Genomic DNA, 18,678 nt, shown 5'->3' on the forward strand with positions numbered 1-18,678 from the left:
TGCCAGTAATCAAAAAAATACTGAACGTACAATTTTAAAATTTAGTCTACGCTTAGAACAATATGCTGTTGTTAAGTTTTCACAATTAAAAAAAATCAAATTTTCTTATCATATAAATTCGCTCGTTTTTTTGACTTCAACCGATCTTTGAAAAGTCACAAACATCTAGAATTTACAAACTAGCGACAACGTTATGAGGGAAGAAAATGACAACAAAAACAAAATAATTGCATTGCAATGCCCTAAAAGAGCATTTAATATGTGTGTGAAATTTCAACATTTCCTTGTGAACAATCAAAATATCAAAATATCAAAAAATATACGCTTCCTTATTACTATAAATTGTATATATTCATTTTCTTAAAACGCATCTTTTATGTGTATTTTTGTGACTTTTAAAAACTGGTTTGGTTTAAACAATATTTATTTTTCAAATGAATTACATGCAATTCATACAATATACACACTACAAAGTTATAGCTATACAATATAACATAACAAATTTCAAAAGGTGTTTATGATTGCTCACAGAATTGAGGAGAAAGCTTGGAGCTTATACTAATGCCTCGCTTCTGAAGGTCGTATAATGCTGCACTTACGGTGTTCAAACATTTCAGTTATATGGGTTTAAACCTACGTGAAACAAAGTATAAATATGTAAAGTGAAGGTTGATAATAAGAAATAAATGAAAACTTGGAATGAATAGCTTAGCAAGCATGAGCAGCATACGTACAATGATAATAGTTGCAATGATATCAGGTATCGCATATGTAATGTTAAGTTAAATAGAAAAGAGTGGAAGATGAAAGATGTAGAGAAAGAGAAAGGAGGGTCAAGTTCCAGGTAGAAACTGGTTTTGGTAGTACAATGAATAAAATTATATTTTTGCGTAATTTAGTATTAAGTTTATACTGATAGATCGATCTAACTGTCCACTTAATTTAAGAAATGTATTTTCACAATTTTTCAACTATTTACAAAATAGTAAATGGCGGGTTAGCTCAGTATAGATATTGTCATAAGTAAGGGGCGATAATCAATGCATAACAAGAAGAGCAGATTATATGTGGTTATCCCCGTTGTTTTTGCGACCTACATTATGTATTGCTTTTGAAAACTGGCCTGAAGAAATACTAGGTATTTACAGAGATAATTTAAGGAAACTTGCACTTAACTTAAAACGTTAAACTTACAAAGTATGTTGAGATCAATAATCTGTAATAACTTCATATTGACCCTGATATTTTCTCAGAAAACCAATTTCTCACTAGGCTCATCTCAACAGCAGTCAGAGATTAGAGATATTGTAAATATTTCAAGAAAGTACTATTAAAGAGGATTTTATGGTAGAGATATTTGTTTCGAAGGACTCTTACGACTGATGCAAGTCTATTTAAATGTCTTAGCATGTTGATTTGGTGATATAAATAGATTTAAGTTACTTAAGAACAAAATCTGAACGCTGCAAATGTTTTTGCAGGAACATCTTTCAGTTGGCAAGGGTTCATTTTTTACCTTTTACGACCACTGAACAATTGCTCATTAAACATATTGGCAGTTGCATCGTGTTCATTTAGAGAATTTTCCATATCAACAGTTATCAACGCCGCTTGTGAGGGCGGTATTTTACATGGATTCAAAAATTGTTGTTTTTTTTTTCTGTGATACATGTTTCATCTTTCTGTTTGATAACTGATTTCATCATTTTACTTGTTCTTTCTTTTTTGTTACATTATAATAAGCGCCATTCGATGTTTATAACAATGCATTCCTTGTAAACGATGAAAGATCATTAGAATTAAATCTAGATATTTCATACCGTTTCAATTTAAAAGCTATTTATATCACAAATGTTGTATTCAAAGTGCAACAAGGAAAAGTTTTTTTGTGATATCAATACGTTTGATAGAATAATTATTATGATCATGAAATAGAGCCACAGGAAGATTGTAACAATAATTTACGTCTAACTTCCAGAATAGTATCTAAAAATATATAAAGCGTAGCGTCATTGAGATTTTAGTACATACAATATCTCTATTGCCACTATTCGAATTCAGCGATCCTGATTCGACATCTGGTACTGGCACGTTGTCTACAGGTAGATAATGTCTCTGTAATGGCGTTTGCACATTTCGTTACAATGTCTGTATTCTTTACCGTGTTCTTCATTTGTTTATCTAACTTTTAGCAAGAACAAAATTCCTATCTCCGGTAGCTGCGTTTCCATCTGATATCAAAACAATGCATTTCAGAAGAGTTACTCTTCTTACAAAACACTTACTTTTTACAAATAAGTTACAGGAGATACACTTCTGAAAATTGGAATACGATTAGACAATTATAGTGTAAATGTCACACAGAAATTGCAATAAAATATATTTATTTCTTCTTACAATTTACACATTTTACGACCACTTCCAATATTAAAAAGACATTCAAACATATTCGTAATGACATTGTTGTAAAGCAAGGTAATCTTTTTTAACACAAAACAAAACACATTGGTGTACAATAACACCATTGTTGCGCTTGTTAAAACTAGAAGGAAATATTTTTTGAGAATATATTGAAAAGATATGCACCTTTATGTAAATTAAATACAGTTCGCTCCCTTAAAGCTATTAATATACACTTTCGGTTAATATATTTAATAGAAAGTATCATTACTATTGGAAAATAGCACTAAAGTGAAATCCTGTTAAAAAAAGTCAAGCATATGCAAATGATTATCTTGTTCTTTTTTGACATGATAAACTGGGTCAGACTGCAGAAATGCATGGCAGAATACAGAATAATTATCTAATATCACTTCTGAAATAAATGTTTTCGATAACTCTAATTAATCCCAAAAAGAGATTCTTAAACAAATGCAGTTTACTTACTAATTAATACTTTTAAAAACTGGGTTGAAAATAAACAAAATCATATGGTATAGAAATACGGCATATAGAAATATACCTATATCTGGTGACGTTTTAAAGGTTTTTCAGCTCATTTAGATTTGAAGATTGAATACTGCTTAAGCCGTGGGCAGTGTTGCATTTTCCATTACTGCTCATGAACAGACTCAATCAAACCGAGTCTGCAATTTTAAATGTTTGCCTTGTTCTCGGTGCTTCCGAGGGATCTACTTTCCAGATTTTATTAAAATATACCGTTCTATTGATATTCCTTACATACAATTTCGTTGAGCTATAACAAAGTTAAGAGGCTGGTATCAACTTTTAGAAAACCCCTTGTATATAGATGAAATACTGTTTTCCTATTATATTCTTAACAACAAGTATTTACATGACTGTAATTAAATGTTTCACACTTTTTCTCCATTTGAGCGTCCAAATATTTATCCGAAATGTAAAAATTAAAGTTGTTCACCAAAATACTCAGATTACAAAGGTTTCCATTAAATGATTGATTTTTCTTGATGTAGTGGAAATGTATTGTTTTAAATATAAATAGTGTCTAGAAAATATGTCGCATTTTCAAAATAATTAAGTTAACCTACAACTAGAAGAGATCCATGGTGACTCTTAGTCGCTCACCATAAATTTACTATCTGACCCTGGATATATATATTGTATGTGTGTATGACACACTGAATCATGAATGGTAATACTGCGCTCAGTTAAAGAAAATGAAACAAGTCAACTGTCTCATTTGAACGAATCCGAGAGGTCCTTAAAAGAATAATAGTAACCAAATCTAACGAACATCCGCCAGAAAATTCATTTATAGATAGTATTTCTATTATAGCTAAAATATTCCTTTAAAGGGTTAAAATACTCCAATTTAAAGGAATCTAACATAAGACTTAAAATGCTGAAGAACAAGTTTGGTGAAGATTCATCTATCACTTCATAAAAAGAAATTGTTTAAAGATATTTATGTTTTTAGTTCAAGAGGATCAAATTGCGTTAAATGTCCCCATTGAACAAAGTAAAGAGAAGGCCATATAATGATGCTACAAACCAAGTTTGATGAAGAGCCATCAAGTGGTTCATGAAAAGAAGTCGACTAAAGTTTTTTTTCTATGTGTAGCACTAGAGGCCACGTACAAGCGCCCCCATTTGCATAATATCTGGAGAGGACGTTGCAATAATGCTACAGAGTCTCTAATGAAGATCGATCAAGCGGCTCATGAGAATAAGTAGTATAAAGTATTTTTCCATATTTAGCTCCAGCGGTCTCTAAAAGAGGCTAAACTCCCTCATTTGAGCAAGAATGAGATATGACCTCATACATACTAAGTTTGGTGTAATTCTGACCAGTTATTTCAGAGAGGATGTTACTTAAATTTTGGACGACGGACGATAGATAAAAGACGATATATCACCCACCTATACTTATAGTTCACCCTGAACCTTCGATTCAGCTGAGCTAAAAGGAACCAAATTTCCATTTTCGTACACAATCTAATGTACGAACATCTTTTTACATTTGTAGTTCTGTTAGATGGTCAATACAAGTTTGCAGAGTACAAATATGATTACGAATGTTACGGTAAACGGAAATTATAACACCGCTTCAGAATACAGCAGTCAATGAAAACACAAGATGAAAAAACAATTAGCCTAATCTCTCATTATTCCACCAATTTTTTTTCTTTTTTTTTGTTTTCTTTGAATAACTGCACATCAAAAAGAAGAAGTATAAAATGTTTTTTTTTTTCATTTATCAAGTTAGTTTGCATCCATGTATTCATCAGATGCAAGATGTGCACTATATATTCTACTTTCCTGATGAATCTGCAAGCCAGTTACTTTCCGGAATAATAATTCTTTTTCTCCGCCATCTTTCACAGCAGTAATCCAGTGCATTAAAAACGCTCCTTTGGGATTCGGTAACTCTTTTTTAACAACCGTTTCTTCGATGAGAAAATCTACCCATGGTGCTTGAAATCGCTCGTAACGTATAATTTTCGTGATCCGACGAAAATTGTGTGGTGACCTTTGCAATAGAAGTAAAACAACATTAATTGATAAATAAAATAGAAAGTAAAAAAAAGTTTGACCGTTCTTTCGAAATTAAAAATGTCAATGCATTGATGACATTAGTGAAGGAGATATTGTCTGACAAAACACATATCTTAATAATGCAATGTATCCTACTGATTGAGGGGCAATAAAACGAAACGGAAACTACTTTAAAGCAATGTATAGTAACAGCCCTTTGCAATTGTGAACGTCTACAAGGATTGTTATAAATAATGTCTATCAACAGGACATGGGCATATAGTAAGCTAGTGATGTTGTTTGTATATTGAAACCTGGTCATGAATTCAACGCATTTGTTTTTATGTCACATTTTTTGGCTTTTCTTCTTACGATATAGAATTCTGTGGAGACTTATCGATTCGACGACTAATGTACATGTGACACAATCCATAGTCAGACGGTTATTGAGAATTGTTGATAACGACGGTGTAAATCTTAAGAGCTTGTCAGAACTTACATAAATAGAGGACCGAATTTTATTATACACGTAGATAGATACGACAAAATGAAACTGTTCGACATATCTATACATGGGGCGATTGATGGTTACTGTACACATATTCTGTAGTTAGAGGCGAGTTGCTCAAACAATGACCCGCGTATTTATCTTAACTTTGTAAAACGTATAGGGCGTGTACTACGACTTGTACGAGGAGATGCTTGGACGTTTTAGTACGTGATGTTCAGATAGCTTTGAGATATGAACATGATAATATGTCTGCAGGTAACAGTTACTTGACGGGAAAGTCTCCTTCAAATCAAAGGATTGAACAGTTTTGGAGCTGATTGCGGGTTTTGGAGAAACCACTTTAAAAAAGGCATGTCAAACAACGCAATGTTACACATGAACGATAGAATACATTTGGAGGCTCTAAAATTTTGTTTTAGGCCAATCATACAGCGTGATCTACACAACTTTAGCCAAATATGGAATCTACACAGAATTCGACAGCAAAGGAACTATGAGGTCCCAATGTGTTGTATCACCAGCCAGAAATTTATAATACAAACGATTATTCGGTTCCACTCCCAGGCAGCGTTGAAACTATAACTCGCATACGAAATGAACATACAAAAGCCAAACCCAAATTTGGATGTACAGATGAATTTTTGCCAGTACTAAAGAGCTGTGTGGTATACCAAGTGAACACTTGCCAATAGTGTAGGTTATAAGCCGAAAGATTGTGCACTTTGTAGAAGAGTTTTTGTTTTGTATGATTCTTGCGTATTATATCATAATATTACAATTCTGATGTAGAACACATCGCTGCATAAAGTATTTAACAAAATATAGGCCGATTTTGATGAAACTTTACCAGTGAAGATTTTCATTGTACTTGTCATAACTTTTTTATTTTTTGTTTAATTCTAGTTTTGTACAAATATTTAAAATGCCGACGCAATACATGTATTTGTTTCGTGTTTGTTGCAAAATTACTGGAGCGTGTCGAATTTTATTGATTTAAGCAATTCTGCATGTAAAACAAGTATACACTGACCTATTTTGTAAAAATACATGTAAAGAACAAGGTTGAAGCCGTGCCAACTAGAATTGATACAAAAGTGGATAAATGTCAATTTAGATATAAGTAGACCTTCCTGAAACCTTTTTAGTTGACAATTTCATTGCAATTTTCTCATACAATATTCTGAAGCTTATGGCAAAAACCACTGGACCGTGACAAATTGTATTCATTGCTAATATGCACGTTTTCTGTAAATATTGAAAAAAAACATGCAGATGATAGCCGATAAGACGTTCATATGAACAAAGCATCAAAGCGAGCTTGACGACTTTGTTACAACGAAACTATTCACTACTCAAAAGAAAGTGGAGATTCGTGAGAAAGTATTCAAATAAGGAACGAATGTTATGCCTCTTATACACCTAAAGTAGTCCATATCAGTATTTTCCCGCCTAGTAAAGATCATTTTCATGCCAGATATAAGCTGTATTGATACTTTATTGTAAAGAAGAATGTCTGTGGATGATTTTAAGCTACGTAACGTTATATTCTTCCAAGTTTGTGTAGAACCTGCTGGGTAGAATAAAAGTGAATGTAGGTACCTGCTTATGTCTTCCTACGCAATATTATCGTTTTTATCATGTGTATCTCAGTCACGTGACCATGGTTTCACTGCATTATGGAAAACCCAAAATTTTTGTTATTCATCGATTGTCTATATATACAGACCTTCAAGACAAGGTATGTTAGGCTGGAAATGCTGAAAAGAAGATGCTATTCATTGTCATTTTACATCGAATATAGTAGCGGAGACATCCGGTACATTCTAACCTACAAAGAAAAACTCGCATTTCCTGGGTAAAACTGGTATTTTTTATCAGAATTTTATTATGAACACCATTTTAAGAAAAACATGGTATGTCATTTTCACATTTAATGCAAAATTGACATTTTTTCCGGAAATTAGGCTTAGTCCTGATTTTAAGGTGTTCCCTGCACCTTGGTTTCGCATCAGGGACATTTTTACAGAAATTGACGGCTTTTTGAGTACTTACACCCTCGAAAAAGTAATAGAAATAAGAAAAGTAAGATAATATCCGTTCCATCAAACTTTTGTAAAACTGCTGACAATCGACTTATGTACAATAATTTTTTGTAACCAAAATTGTAATGATTTTTAAACTTTTGACATTTCTTACAGGTACGAAGGTAGTAATTCGCTAGATATGCCTTTGGAGAGCCGATTACACCGTTACGTTATTTGCCATTCGTCGCGTTTGCTTAAGAATATTACTGGCATGCTTTTCCAATTTCTTTCTAGAAGTTTTCTTTTAAAATGTTATCATTTTTCCATCTAGCTGGAAACCTCTCTTTAGGGACTTAAAATTGATATGTAACTTTGAGCAACCCAATGACGTTCTCTCTTCACTGCAAAGAAAACGCTTTCTTGCCAACGCTGCGCCTTATCTTCCAATGAAAGTTTTAGAATCCATCAAATGTATGCAAGTTTTTACGTTACTTGAGCTCTCTGTTGAATACGAAATTATATGTATCCTTCTGTCGCGTTCTATGTATCTTTATCAGTTTCGTTTTGTCGCGTTGGCGCGCATATCAAAACAACACACGAAACTTTAAAAAATTTGTTGTGGGTGTGTTGGCGTGTGTGCCATGACGACACAAAGAAACGTGTTGCATAAACCACGCGCAAGCCAACGCAACATCACGAAACATCCTAAATTAGCCACCAAAGATAAACCATCGACAGCCTTTACACCTGTCGACATGCTGAAATTATTACGAATATAAGAATTAAAACATCGCGCAAAATATTTGACGCGGCAATGTTCTTCGCACGCATTAATCATGCTTTTTTTATAAGTGACGATACAATGTGAAGGACATGAAAATGTGAATAAATTGAAGGGCAATAACGCCCCTCTAATCACTTGTGACAACTCGTTTTGTAGATTTTTTCAGCTCAATATATGTATGTATGGAGACAAAATATGGAGTCATGCTTTGAGGCGGACAGACAAAATATGTCTCATTTTCAAATGCGGTATATACAATTGGCGTTAAAACAATATGAAATCAAAGTAAATTAATACCATGACAACTGAACAAAGGATACCGCATTCTTTATATAAAAATAATAATTGTTAAATATTTGTGAAAAGAAATAAGATTGTCAAAATGCAGTTCTTCTCAGATGACACTGACCTTTATTCTGTTGACAGAAACACCAACATTGTGTTCATCTACAAGGTTTATAGAATATAAAAATAGTTGATATATATATTTTTTTTATATAAAAGTATGTTATGTGTTATTTTTTTATATGCCCTTCTTTGAAGGAGCGGGGCGTATTACATGTATGTGAACACCCGTGGCGGGCGGGCGGTGTGCTGCGTCCAAAAGCATGTCCGCTCTCTAAGTCAAACAGTTTTAACCAGCCAATTCTCTCCAGGTACTCTTGGATTATGTCCCTTGAATTACTTGAAAAACTGCGAATTTAGTCTTGTCCGCCCTCTAAGTCGAACAGTTTTCATCAAATCTTCACCAAACTTGGTGACAATGTTTGTGGGTATAATATCTCGGCCAAGTTTGATAACCACCTAAATCGCCCCAGGCACTCTTTCGTTCATAGCGTAACTTTTAATAAATACTACTAAAAATAAAAAGAATATCTTCAAGGAAAAGGCTTACAACGCTTTGTTGCAATGAATTTGAAACCATCCCAGAAAAGGCTGTACTAATCCAAGACAGACAATTAGGAGCTGGAAGCGGACCATAAAGCGGGGTGGGGGGCGGGTGTGGGGTGGGTGCGGGTCGAGGGAGCTATGGTTGTTGCGCAACAACGAACCAATGTGTTAGAGGTATGTAGCAAAGGCGGTCCACAAGTATGCAAATATATGTTCAGCCTTACTCGTACATAGTATAATGATCAACACCCCCGACGATGCTGAATGGCCGGCGGATGGTCGCAGCCCTGCTAAACTAAGTCACAGCCAGTTCGAGGACATTTGTTGAATGGCCGACCAATGGTTGGTACAAGGCCCTCTTTAACGGTTGGTGGCATGGCACGCCAACAAAACACCAATATAAGACATGGTCAATCAAATGGCTATAATGCTGCACTGCTGATTGTCATGACCAAGCTATAAAATCGAGTTTTGCAAATTCCTTTATAATTGGCAGAATATTTATACAAACTTGATAAACGTTTTATTTTCCCAGTAAAAGCCAAAATTATCAAATAATCAAAGTAAAAATATTAACAGTGAACTGTAAGTAAACTGTAAAAATGCGCACCACAAAAGAACACAACTTTATCATTGAATGTAATTTGGAATCAATGTTACACTATTGTACAATCACTAAAACTAGATCTATTTTTCTAAATTCATGTTCCAGGTTTGTATGTCTGTAGGAATCGCTTATCCTTCAGTTTTATCAGAGACAATCCTTCTTACACATTATGTATTTTATTGTTACCAAATTACATTCAAAGATTAATTTTTATTTAAGGTGGCTATATCAGGAAGCAAACTTTTCAAGCTTAAAAATGTTTAGACTTCCGTAACTTTTTTTTATTATCCATATGATGTGAACAAAGTATCTGACAGGTCTTTTAATGCTTTTTCATGTCCATACAAAATACACTATTACTTGTTAAGAAAATTTACTATTTTAAAGACTGATATATTTTTGTCATGGGTGCCAATTTTGAAGAAGCGGTATGAGTAGGTATGACTCCCCTCAATACATTTTTTATCACATTCTATTCTTCTTATCTTGCTTTATAAAACACTACAACAGATTTCCAATATCTCAAAAATATTTTTACACTCAAAAAATTAACAATCCGTCAATGCTCCAGAGCCACCTTAAGATTCAACAATCAAAATGCATATCGATCTACTCATAATTATATTAATTTATTACATAGCCCGCCAGCTTAGCTCAAAATGGAGAGTGAAGATCTACTGATCGCGGGTCGTGAGTTCGATCCACGGGCGGGGCGTATGTTCTCCGTGTCGATTTGATAAAATACAAAAAGTGTCAAACCAAACAGAGCATAAATGAACATTTGCGTTTAACAAGTAAATGCTTACCAAAAGTCACACTAGAGCTCAATTTAACAATTAGAGATAAAGTACAATAGGCCTGCGATTGCATTGTTTCTGGTGGTGCCCTTATGGAAATATTATAGTTTGCCGCGAACAGTTGTTGCGATCATAACGCGAATAGCAGGCGAATATGCCGCGAACACTTTTCATATAATCGATGCAATGTTCGCGGGATGTTTGTTTGGTGTTCACATTTCACATGCAAATTAGATTTGCCGCGAACAAGTTACCGCCAACTTCCCGCGAACAAGTAGCTGTGAGCTTCCCGCGAACAAGTTGCTGTGATCATCCCGCGAACTAGTTGCTGCGATAATCCGTGAACAAGTTGCTGCGATCACCCCGCGAACAAGTTGCTGCGAACATGCCGCAAACTAGCTGAAAAACATGACTACCAAAATAGCATGCACAGAAAAAGTGCAAAAACAAATAAATTAACAGGAATCAGGGATATAAATTTATTGAATAAACTTCAGCACTGAGGCTGTAACAAATTCAAATTGTCAATGTCTGAACTTTTCCATCATGATAGATCTGCTTAGTATGATTTGAATTTTAATGATAAAATATGTATGAATTTTAACCGTTAATTGTAAATTAAATAACAGTGTCTCAGTGCATGTATTTATTTTATCCCAATGTTTTTTCTTCCCTCTGCATGCCTATAAGTCATATGTATGACTACAAATCAGTCATAGTTTTACTTTACATCTTACTTACCAAACTTATGAAGCTAAAATTGTCATTTTCATATTTCCTTTTAGATAATCTGATTCAGCTCTGCAAAAGTTTAAGCATCTATTTCATTTTCAAAATTCCTCATGTTTCTTCAGACATATTAGATATTAAACATAAGTATTTCTTACTTACCACAAAAAAAGAATATATCCCTATCATCCTCTAAGAATCACCATTTACATATGGAAAATGTCTGTAATGCATACAGATTTCCCTCTATATAAACATGTCCAGAATATTTGGTTGTAATTATCTTATCAGATTCATACTGTGACCTTACAGATAATGTTACAAATTAATTGATCTACAATTACCTGCTCTTATCAAAGCTCTTCATGAACAGTTTACCAAAAGATTACAATCTTCTAAGTTCCTCTCGCGATCGTGCCGCGATCATTGGTCTTCCTGTGAATATCCTGCGAACTAGTGTTTAATCAATCGCGGCATGATCGCGGGTAGCAGCGAATATCCCGCAAATACTTCCTGCGGATAGGTATGTTCGCGGCATGTTCGCAGCATGTTCGCGGCATGTTCGCATCTTTTTTATGATTTCGTAAGGGTGCACAAGTGGCGGATAAAGTTAAATTTCAACCTTGTTTCCATTTTCTGCAGTACAAGTGTCATGTTCTTGCTTCTATCTTGTGGTGTCGTCTCAAAAATGCTACACAGTAGATCTTTTTTGGTTTCTTCACTAGACACCATAGACACAAAGAATGTTAAGGGAAAGACTGTTGTATTCTGGAATAAAGGTTTCACTAGGAGGCTTGTATATTCTTCATACAGATTGAACCACTTCTGTAGCAAAATTATTTCAAGCATGGTTAAAAGAGAAAAGAAAGAACACAATATATTATGTAAACTTTAATTTAGTAATAAAACAATGTTAGTCTAGTTTAAAGTGTTCTAAAAAACAAACAAAATTGGGATTTTCAACATGTAGGCACTTACAAAAATAGTTTTTGGTCAGAGTAACAGTTACATTTTAAATGTATTAAATTTAACAAGGCACTAAAATACTATTACATTACTTTACACGAGATCGATGATGGACCTATCATGCAGATTAATCAACAATGACCTGCAACAAATTTTCTAGTTTTATATGTTCTTTTGGTTTACTAATAGATTTCAACAATATTTCAGCTATTTTCACAGACAGATAGTTTACCGAAACATCATTCCTGAGAAAGACCAGTGCTAGGCTCCCATCCTACGTCTATCAGATATGTTACTGTATAGTTAAATCAGTGACCTTAAAAACGCAGAATGTAAGTTTTCTCGTGGTGCGGCTCATTTTGGAAATTTTATTTAAAAAGGATATATGTTACTCTTTAGACATTCAGTGCGAGTACAATACACAAGCTACAAACAGGTTATATAACACCAAACTAACACAAAAATATCGTTACTAATTTTAGACATTCAGTGCAAGTACAATACAATTTCAGCTTTAGATATGTTTATGTGCGGTTACGGATCTCTCTAAAGTAAATTGACACGACCATCAGAAAATAGAAAAAACGCCTGACCAACTTTGCTAAATAAATAAGTAGGTACTTCTGTGAAGAAAATACTGCCCGAAAATGAAATTCATCTTTTAAAAGATCTATGCAAAACTTGCCACAGAGCCGCACTGCAAATTATGCCCGGTCGTAGGATAATGCAACAAGTTTAAGCCTCCTTCCAATATGGCAGCTTTCTGGGCTTTTTTGTCCCGTGACTCGGCGTCTGTATTAGTACTCGTTTTATATTTTAAAATATTTAGCTTTTTGACTTGTCTTGATATAAAATTCGGTGCTACTGATAAGTCAGAGCTCCTTGAGAAATCACCAGTGCCCCTTCAAATTCAAAGGAGTGGTGATATTGCAATGGGTGCAAATATCTGTAATTACGGATCCGTATTAGTAAGTTTATGTTCTGTTATGACAATTAAGACATTTGTATCAATGATTATCCATAATTTCTAAATGCAAATTACGTTCATTTTGGAAGGAAAACTGGGACCAAATTTCGGTCAAGAAACCCTGCTATGCTAGGCCTCAGGTATGGGAGAATGATAAATAACCATTTACATGAACATTTTTGTTTTAAATTCAAAACAAGAATGTTTTTAAAAAGTAATTGATCTGAGTTGAACACAGAGAAAAACACTAAACACAGAAATACTCGAAAACCCATGTTTACTTTACCAAACTGCTAACAGTCTAGGGCTTTTTAAAGGTTTATGTTTTTCATCTCTAGAGAGTAGGGGTGGTAGTAGAAACCTTTTTAATGTTGATTCTCATTTGTATAGCCAACAATATTTTCCCAAGTGTAAAACACAGGTCAATGATTTCTAAGATTTATGGATGCAATATATGTGAAAAATGGGAGGAGCAATATGTGCTTTTAAAAAATTTCATACCTGTTAATTTGGACCCTCATTTTTTATAGTTTGATGTACTCGGACTACATTGGAATCTGACATCAAAACAAAACCTTTTTAAGTTTTCGCACAAATGATTTTTGTGACAATATTTGCAAAACTCATGTTAAATTCATACAAAAAAAACCCCAATAAAACTGGTGAAATTAAAACAAGTAAATTATTCCGGTGGGGCTCGAACTCCCGACCTCTTGAATATAAAGCGGGAGCACTTACCATTAAGCTACAGCGTAACAGTGACGTTTTAGTGTATAAACAAAGGTATACATAACAAATATCAGTTTCGCCGGCGTACATTGAAATTTATGTTAATACTTTAAATATATCGGACACTAATTTTGTTTTATTAACAAACACTCATTTACAATGTTTTTCACAGTTCAAAAGAATAATCATCCGTAAACTGCTAGCGTCTACTAACAAACAAAATACTGTTAAAGTATGGAATTATTTTATTCCAACGGAGTTTCGAAATCAAAGGAGTGATAAAAAAATCAAATAAGGATTTTTTCCATATATATATTTATTGGATGGGGGGAGGGTTGTATCAGAATATGTTTACAAAAGTCTCGTATACATGCATTTTAATTCATAATGTTAACATGTCCGAAACATTGCGGAATGATTCTATTTCACTTGGGTATTGATTACATTTTACTCGGACATCATCATAGACTCCCTGTGTAAAATTTCAAACTTTAAATTAAAGTTAAAGTATAAAATATATATAATATTTCAATGAAACCTTATAAATTTGTAGTTTGTAGCATCATCTGTGGCATGTGCAGTCAAAATTATTATTTGATTTCTGAAATGATGTGATATTTATTTCTAAAGTCACTATATGTTCATTGTAAAAATACTTCGTTTTACCCAAGTAGAAACTGGCAGGTACTTGAAAATGCAGCTCTCTGATTGGTCAGTTATAACTCCTGATGTCATGATAAAGTTATGCATAATCATAAAATGACATTAAAGAGATTGTTCGAAACTTTGCAACATAACCTCAGTAGAAATCATAGTAATAACACCTATAATAATGTACATCTATAAACTCTTTGATTACGAGATGGGGAAAAACGGACGGACTGACGCACGCACGGACATCGAATGGCGGGGGGCATAAAGAAATGTTGATTTAAAATTATATTTTCTTAAAACAACAAATAAAAAAGCAACACCACTCAATGTCTATTAACCAACAATACAACCCAAGTCAAACAAATATGGCGCACTATACCATTTTTTTTAAAAAATTAGTAATTATCCTACAGTTTGCTGGTCAAATAAAAAATCATTCATATGAAAACCATTTTACTAAGGATGCATAGAAACATGTTAGTATTCATTCACGAATGAATCTGTCGAACACATTCAATTGTCTGCCTACAAACTGAACACTTTCCGTTTAACTCGGATTCTTGAGCCTCTGCACAGACCATGCAGAATGTATGACCGCATGGCATCAAAAATGAGTTACTTGGCCTTTCCATGCAGATGCAGCAGCACATGAATGCATTATTGGAGGCAACCTGAAATAGCATAATAAATGATATCACTGTGGTAAACATCGTCTGGTGGTGCGTTTATTACAATGGTGACGGTTTCACAAAATGCAGGACGGAAATGTCACAGAGAGGTAGGTGTCATTTGTTTTTGTTTTACCTCTTAATAACAGGTCGTCAATCAGGTTTGCTTAAAAAACATAGGAAAACATACAAGTTACAGAAGCATGTTCTAATGAAATATGCTTTTCATTGTATTGAAAAGCACGTAGACTGATGCTGACAAGGTAAAAAGTCCTTTGAAATGAATACTTGCCACTTTCTCGGTATCACTAAGACCACCAAGGCATTTTCTAGCGTCTTCAAGTTTTTGTTCTGCCAACTCCTTCTTCGACCGCATGTCTTGCAACTCTTTTTGCATTCTCGTAATTTCCTGTGGTGATCAATAACAATGAAAATTGATTTGTGATTTGTTGTACCTAATATTGGCCAAATACAGGCGCTTACTTTTGTTTGTTTGTTTTTGTTTTTTAGGGTTTAACGCCGTTTTTCAACAGTATTTCAGTCATGTAACGGCGGACAGTTTACCTTACCAGTATTCCTGGATTCTGTACCAGTACAAACCTGTTCTTCGTAAGTAACTGCCAACTTCCCCGCATGAATCAGAGGTGGAGGACTAATGATTTCAGACACAATGTCGTTTATCAAGTAGTCACGGAGAACATACGCCCCGCCCGAGGATCGACCTCGCGGCCCCGAGATCCGTAGACCAACGCTCTTGCCTACTGAGCTAAGCGGGCAGGCTACAGACGCTTACTATAACCAAAATAGTTGTATCATACATTGACAAAATTCCATATGGTTTATGACATTATAGTTTAACTTTAGTTCGACACACCTGTTTACACAAGTTACTCTTGATCTAACACGGGGAATGTCAAAAAAATCTAAAACGGATGTTAAAAAGTCTGATTAGAAGTTCTTTTTGCGACCTAACACATGTTGGACGAGAAGAAAGCAATTTATTCTTATTTGAGAGAAATTATATTTCATTGTAAACATCAAGAAATGAATATGAAATGTAAACAAAGTAAAAATAGCAATGCATACAACGTGGATGACTTTTTTGCAAGAGATATACACATGCGCAAATGCAAACTTGTGACCATTTTTAGCGTCGGAACTCAGCCGTTATGCCGGCTCGCCTCGGCGAGACAGTATTACCATAGGATTTTACTATCAAAAACTACCTAAAACGCCTGACATCTCCAGTTCCTGGCTCCCTGCCTTTTCCTTCAATTGCAAAGAGCAAGCCGGCAACCTAAACCTAATGGCGTTTCGTTTGTAATTGCACATTTTCTAGTACATTATTACTAACTTATTTAAAATCTAGTTAAGCACTCCTTAATTACGCTTATAGCTACAGAAAAGAACTCTAGGAAACAATCTGCATTTTCGGCACTAATACCTAAATTTCCTGAACGTTAATTCAGTTCAATATATGGGAAAGTCTTTCTTCAGCCATTTTGTTGAGATACATCCACATGTTATAATTACATTCAAATGTCAGAAATACCTAGTTATTCTTATCAGCTCAGAAAGAAAAAGGTTTCCTTGTTCCCTTATTTCCCTATGAAATTAATGTTTGGTGTATTTTATTTCAAATATTATTTTTGTTCTCACACAAAATGAACTGTTTACATCTTTATAATCCTACCTTGTCATGTTTGTTGTTTTTAGCATTTGTTATCTCGTCGATCTCCTTCTTGTGTTGTCTGTGTAGATCATTTTTTATTTTGTCAACTTCTTGCTTGTGTTTCTTCATAAGCATTTCCATTGTTTTGTCTATCTCTTGCTCTAACCGCTTTTTCTCAGATCTAGCAAGTTCTTCCATCTGAATAGGATTATATGCAAGAAAATCAGTTCCTTTAACTGACAAGATAATGATAAATTAATCTTATATTTTGATCACAAAGATAATCAATCAAATATAATGAAACTACTGAAAATTGCATTATGCTTTCCAAGTTTATTGACAAAATATTGCAAAGACAACTCGCCATCTTGGCTCGAAAGATGTAATCAATTTGCACTTATTAAGCTGCTCTTTATATCAGATATCTCCACACACACACACACACACACACACGCACACGCACGCACACACACACACACACTTATATGGAACCAGATTCCCTCCCCAATCCTCTTTTTAATCTGACCTGGAGACAGAAATTTCTTTTTAGAGATTTTGTTATAGAAATTGAAGCCAGAATGTTTTTTGCTACAAAAAAAAGCCCCCGCCCCGCCCCTCCTACCCCAGTGTATCAAAATGAACTTGTTACTGTACAAAATACCGTCCAGTTGTCCCTAAAAGTTTGTTGCCTGCTTTCCTGGGATTCGTCTCTGTTTTCAACGTTATCCTTTCTACTCTGAATCATTTTTTCTTCCGGAGTAACACACCCTCTAGCTTTTCTTTCTTGCCGTTTCTTTCCAACAGTTGAGGAACCTCTTGTGGCCGTCACTAAGGACGGTCTATAATCTGGCAAAGGCAAGTAATATGATATAGTTCCTGGTGTGCTAATGATAAACAATACCAAAATGTAGAATAACAGTAGCAAAACCACATTATTTTTATTAAATAAATCGTTACCTCTTTCATCAGCATTTTTTCTTGCCGTAACGGCTGACGACTATAGCATATTGAATCGGTTGCACTATATGACATGTTTTTTTAAAGTATACAGTTTTCGGTATTCCAAACCAACGTATGATATAATTCAAAACCGAAAGAAGGAAGAACGACAACTTAAACTAGTAAAATCAATATTGAATTTTATCCGGTTTATGTCTATCATTTGCCAAAGTCAGGTGTGAATATGTATAGATTCATCAAAAGAACATCGATTTACATAAATGAAGAAAGACGAAATATAAATCTGTGCTTTAATAGGTAATGCCAAAACGACATATTATATTCAGATTAATTTAATTGATACTAAGTCTAATGAAACATCTGTATCAGTGTGGTTCTCAACACGCATGTCGGTCTAGGCTTCAAACATTTTTACAGTGTCAGTGTTGAAATTCTAGTTGATGACAAAATGATAATATAAAGTATATAGTTGCCAACTTTACTATTACATCAAATGAGGACAGGTAAGTAAAAAAATAAATTAAATATCAGGAATATGTGTTCGATATACGAATGTATTCGATATACGAATGTAATATCAGAAATGAACTTATTGAACGAGTTGAATTAAATTATATTTCATGAGCCTCACATGTACAATAAAATTTAAAAGAAAAAAGCATCTTCACGTCGATATTATAAACAAGGTAAACGTTATTTGTAATTGGGCTAAAATCTTAACCGTAAAATAATCAATTCAGTAAATAATACATGCATGTGCATT

The 18,678-nt window shown here is 34.0% G+C and overlaps 1 protein-coding gene across 1 annotated transcript; it reads right to left on the reverse strand.

Annotated features, from left to right (window-relative positions):
- Window positions 1-12,183: 12,183 nt before the first annotated feature.
- On the reverse strand, window positions 12,184-18,053 carry LOC128550302 (E3 ubiquitin-protein ligase rnf8-like). The gene is made up of 5 exons (XM_053529105.1): window positions 17,913-18,053; window positions 17,617-17,801; window positions 16,977-17,153; window positions 15,576-15,692; window positions 12,184-15,286 (listed from the first exon to the last, which is right to left on the reverse strand). The coding sequence occupies exons 2-5, from the start codon at window positions 17,698-17,700 to the stop codon at window positions 15,104-15,106; spliced, it is 561 nt and encodes a 186-aa protein (XP_053385080.1). The 5' UTR covers window positions 17,701-17,801; window positions 17,913-18,053; the 3' UTR covers window positions 12,184-15,103.
- Between the last annotated feature and the right edge of the window lie 625 nt (window positions 18,054-18,678).

The sequence above is a fragment of the Mercenaria mercenaria genome, chromosome 17 (genome assembly GCF_021730395.1).
Source record: "Mercenaria mercenaria strain notata chromosome 17, MADL_Memer_1, whole genome shotgun sequence".
Classification (NCBI taxonomy): domain Eukaryota; kingdom Metazoa; phylum Mollusca; class Bivalvia; order Venerida; family Veneridae; genus Mercenaria; species Mercenaria mercenaria.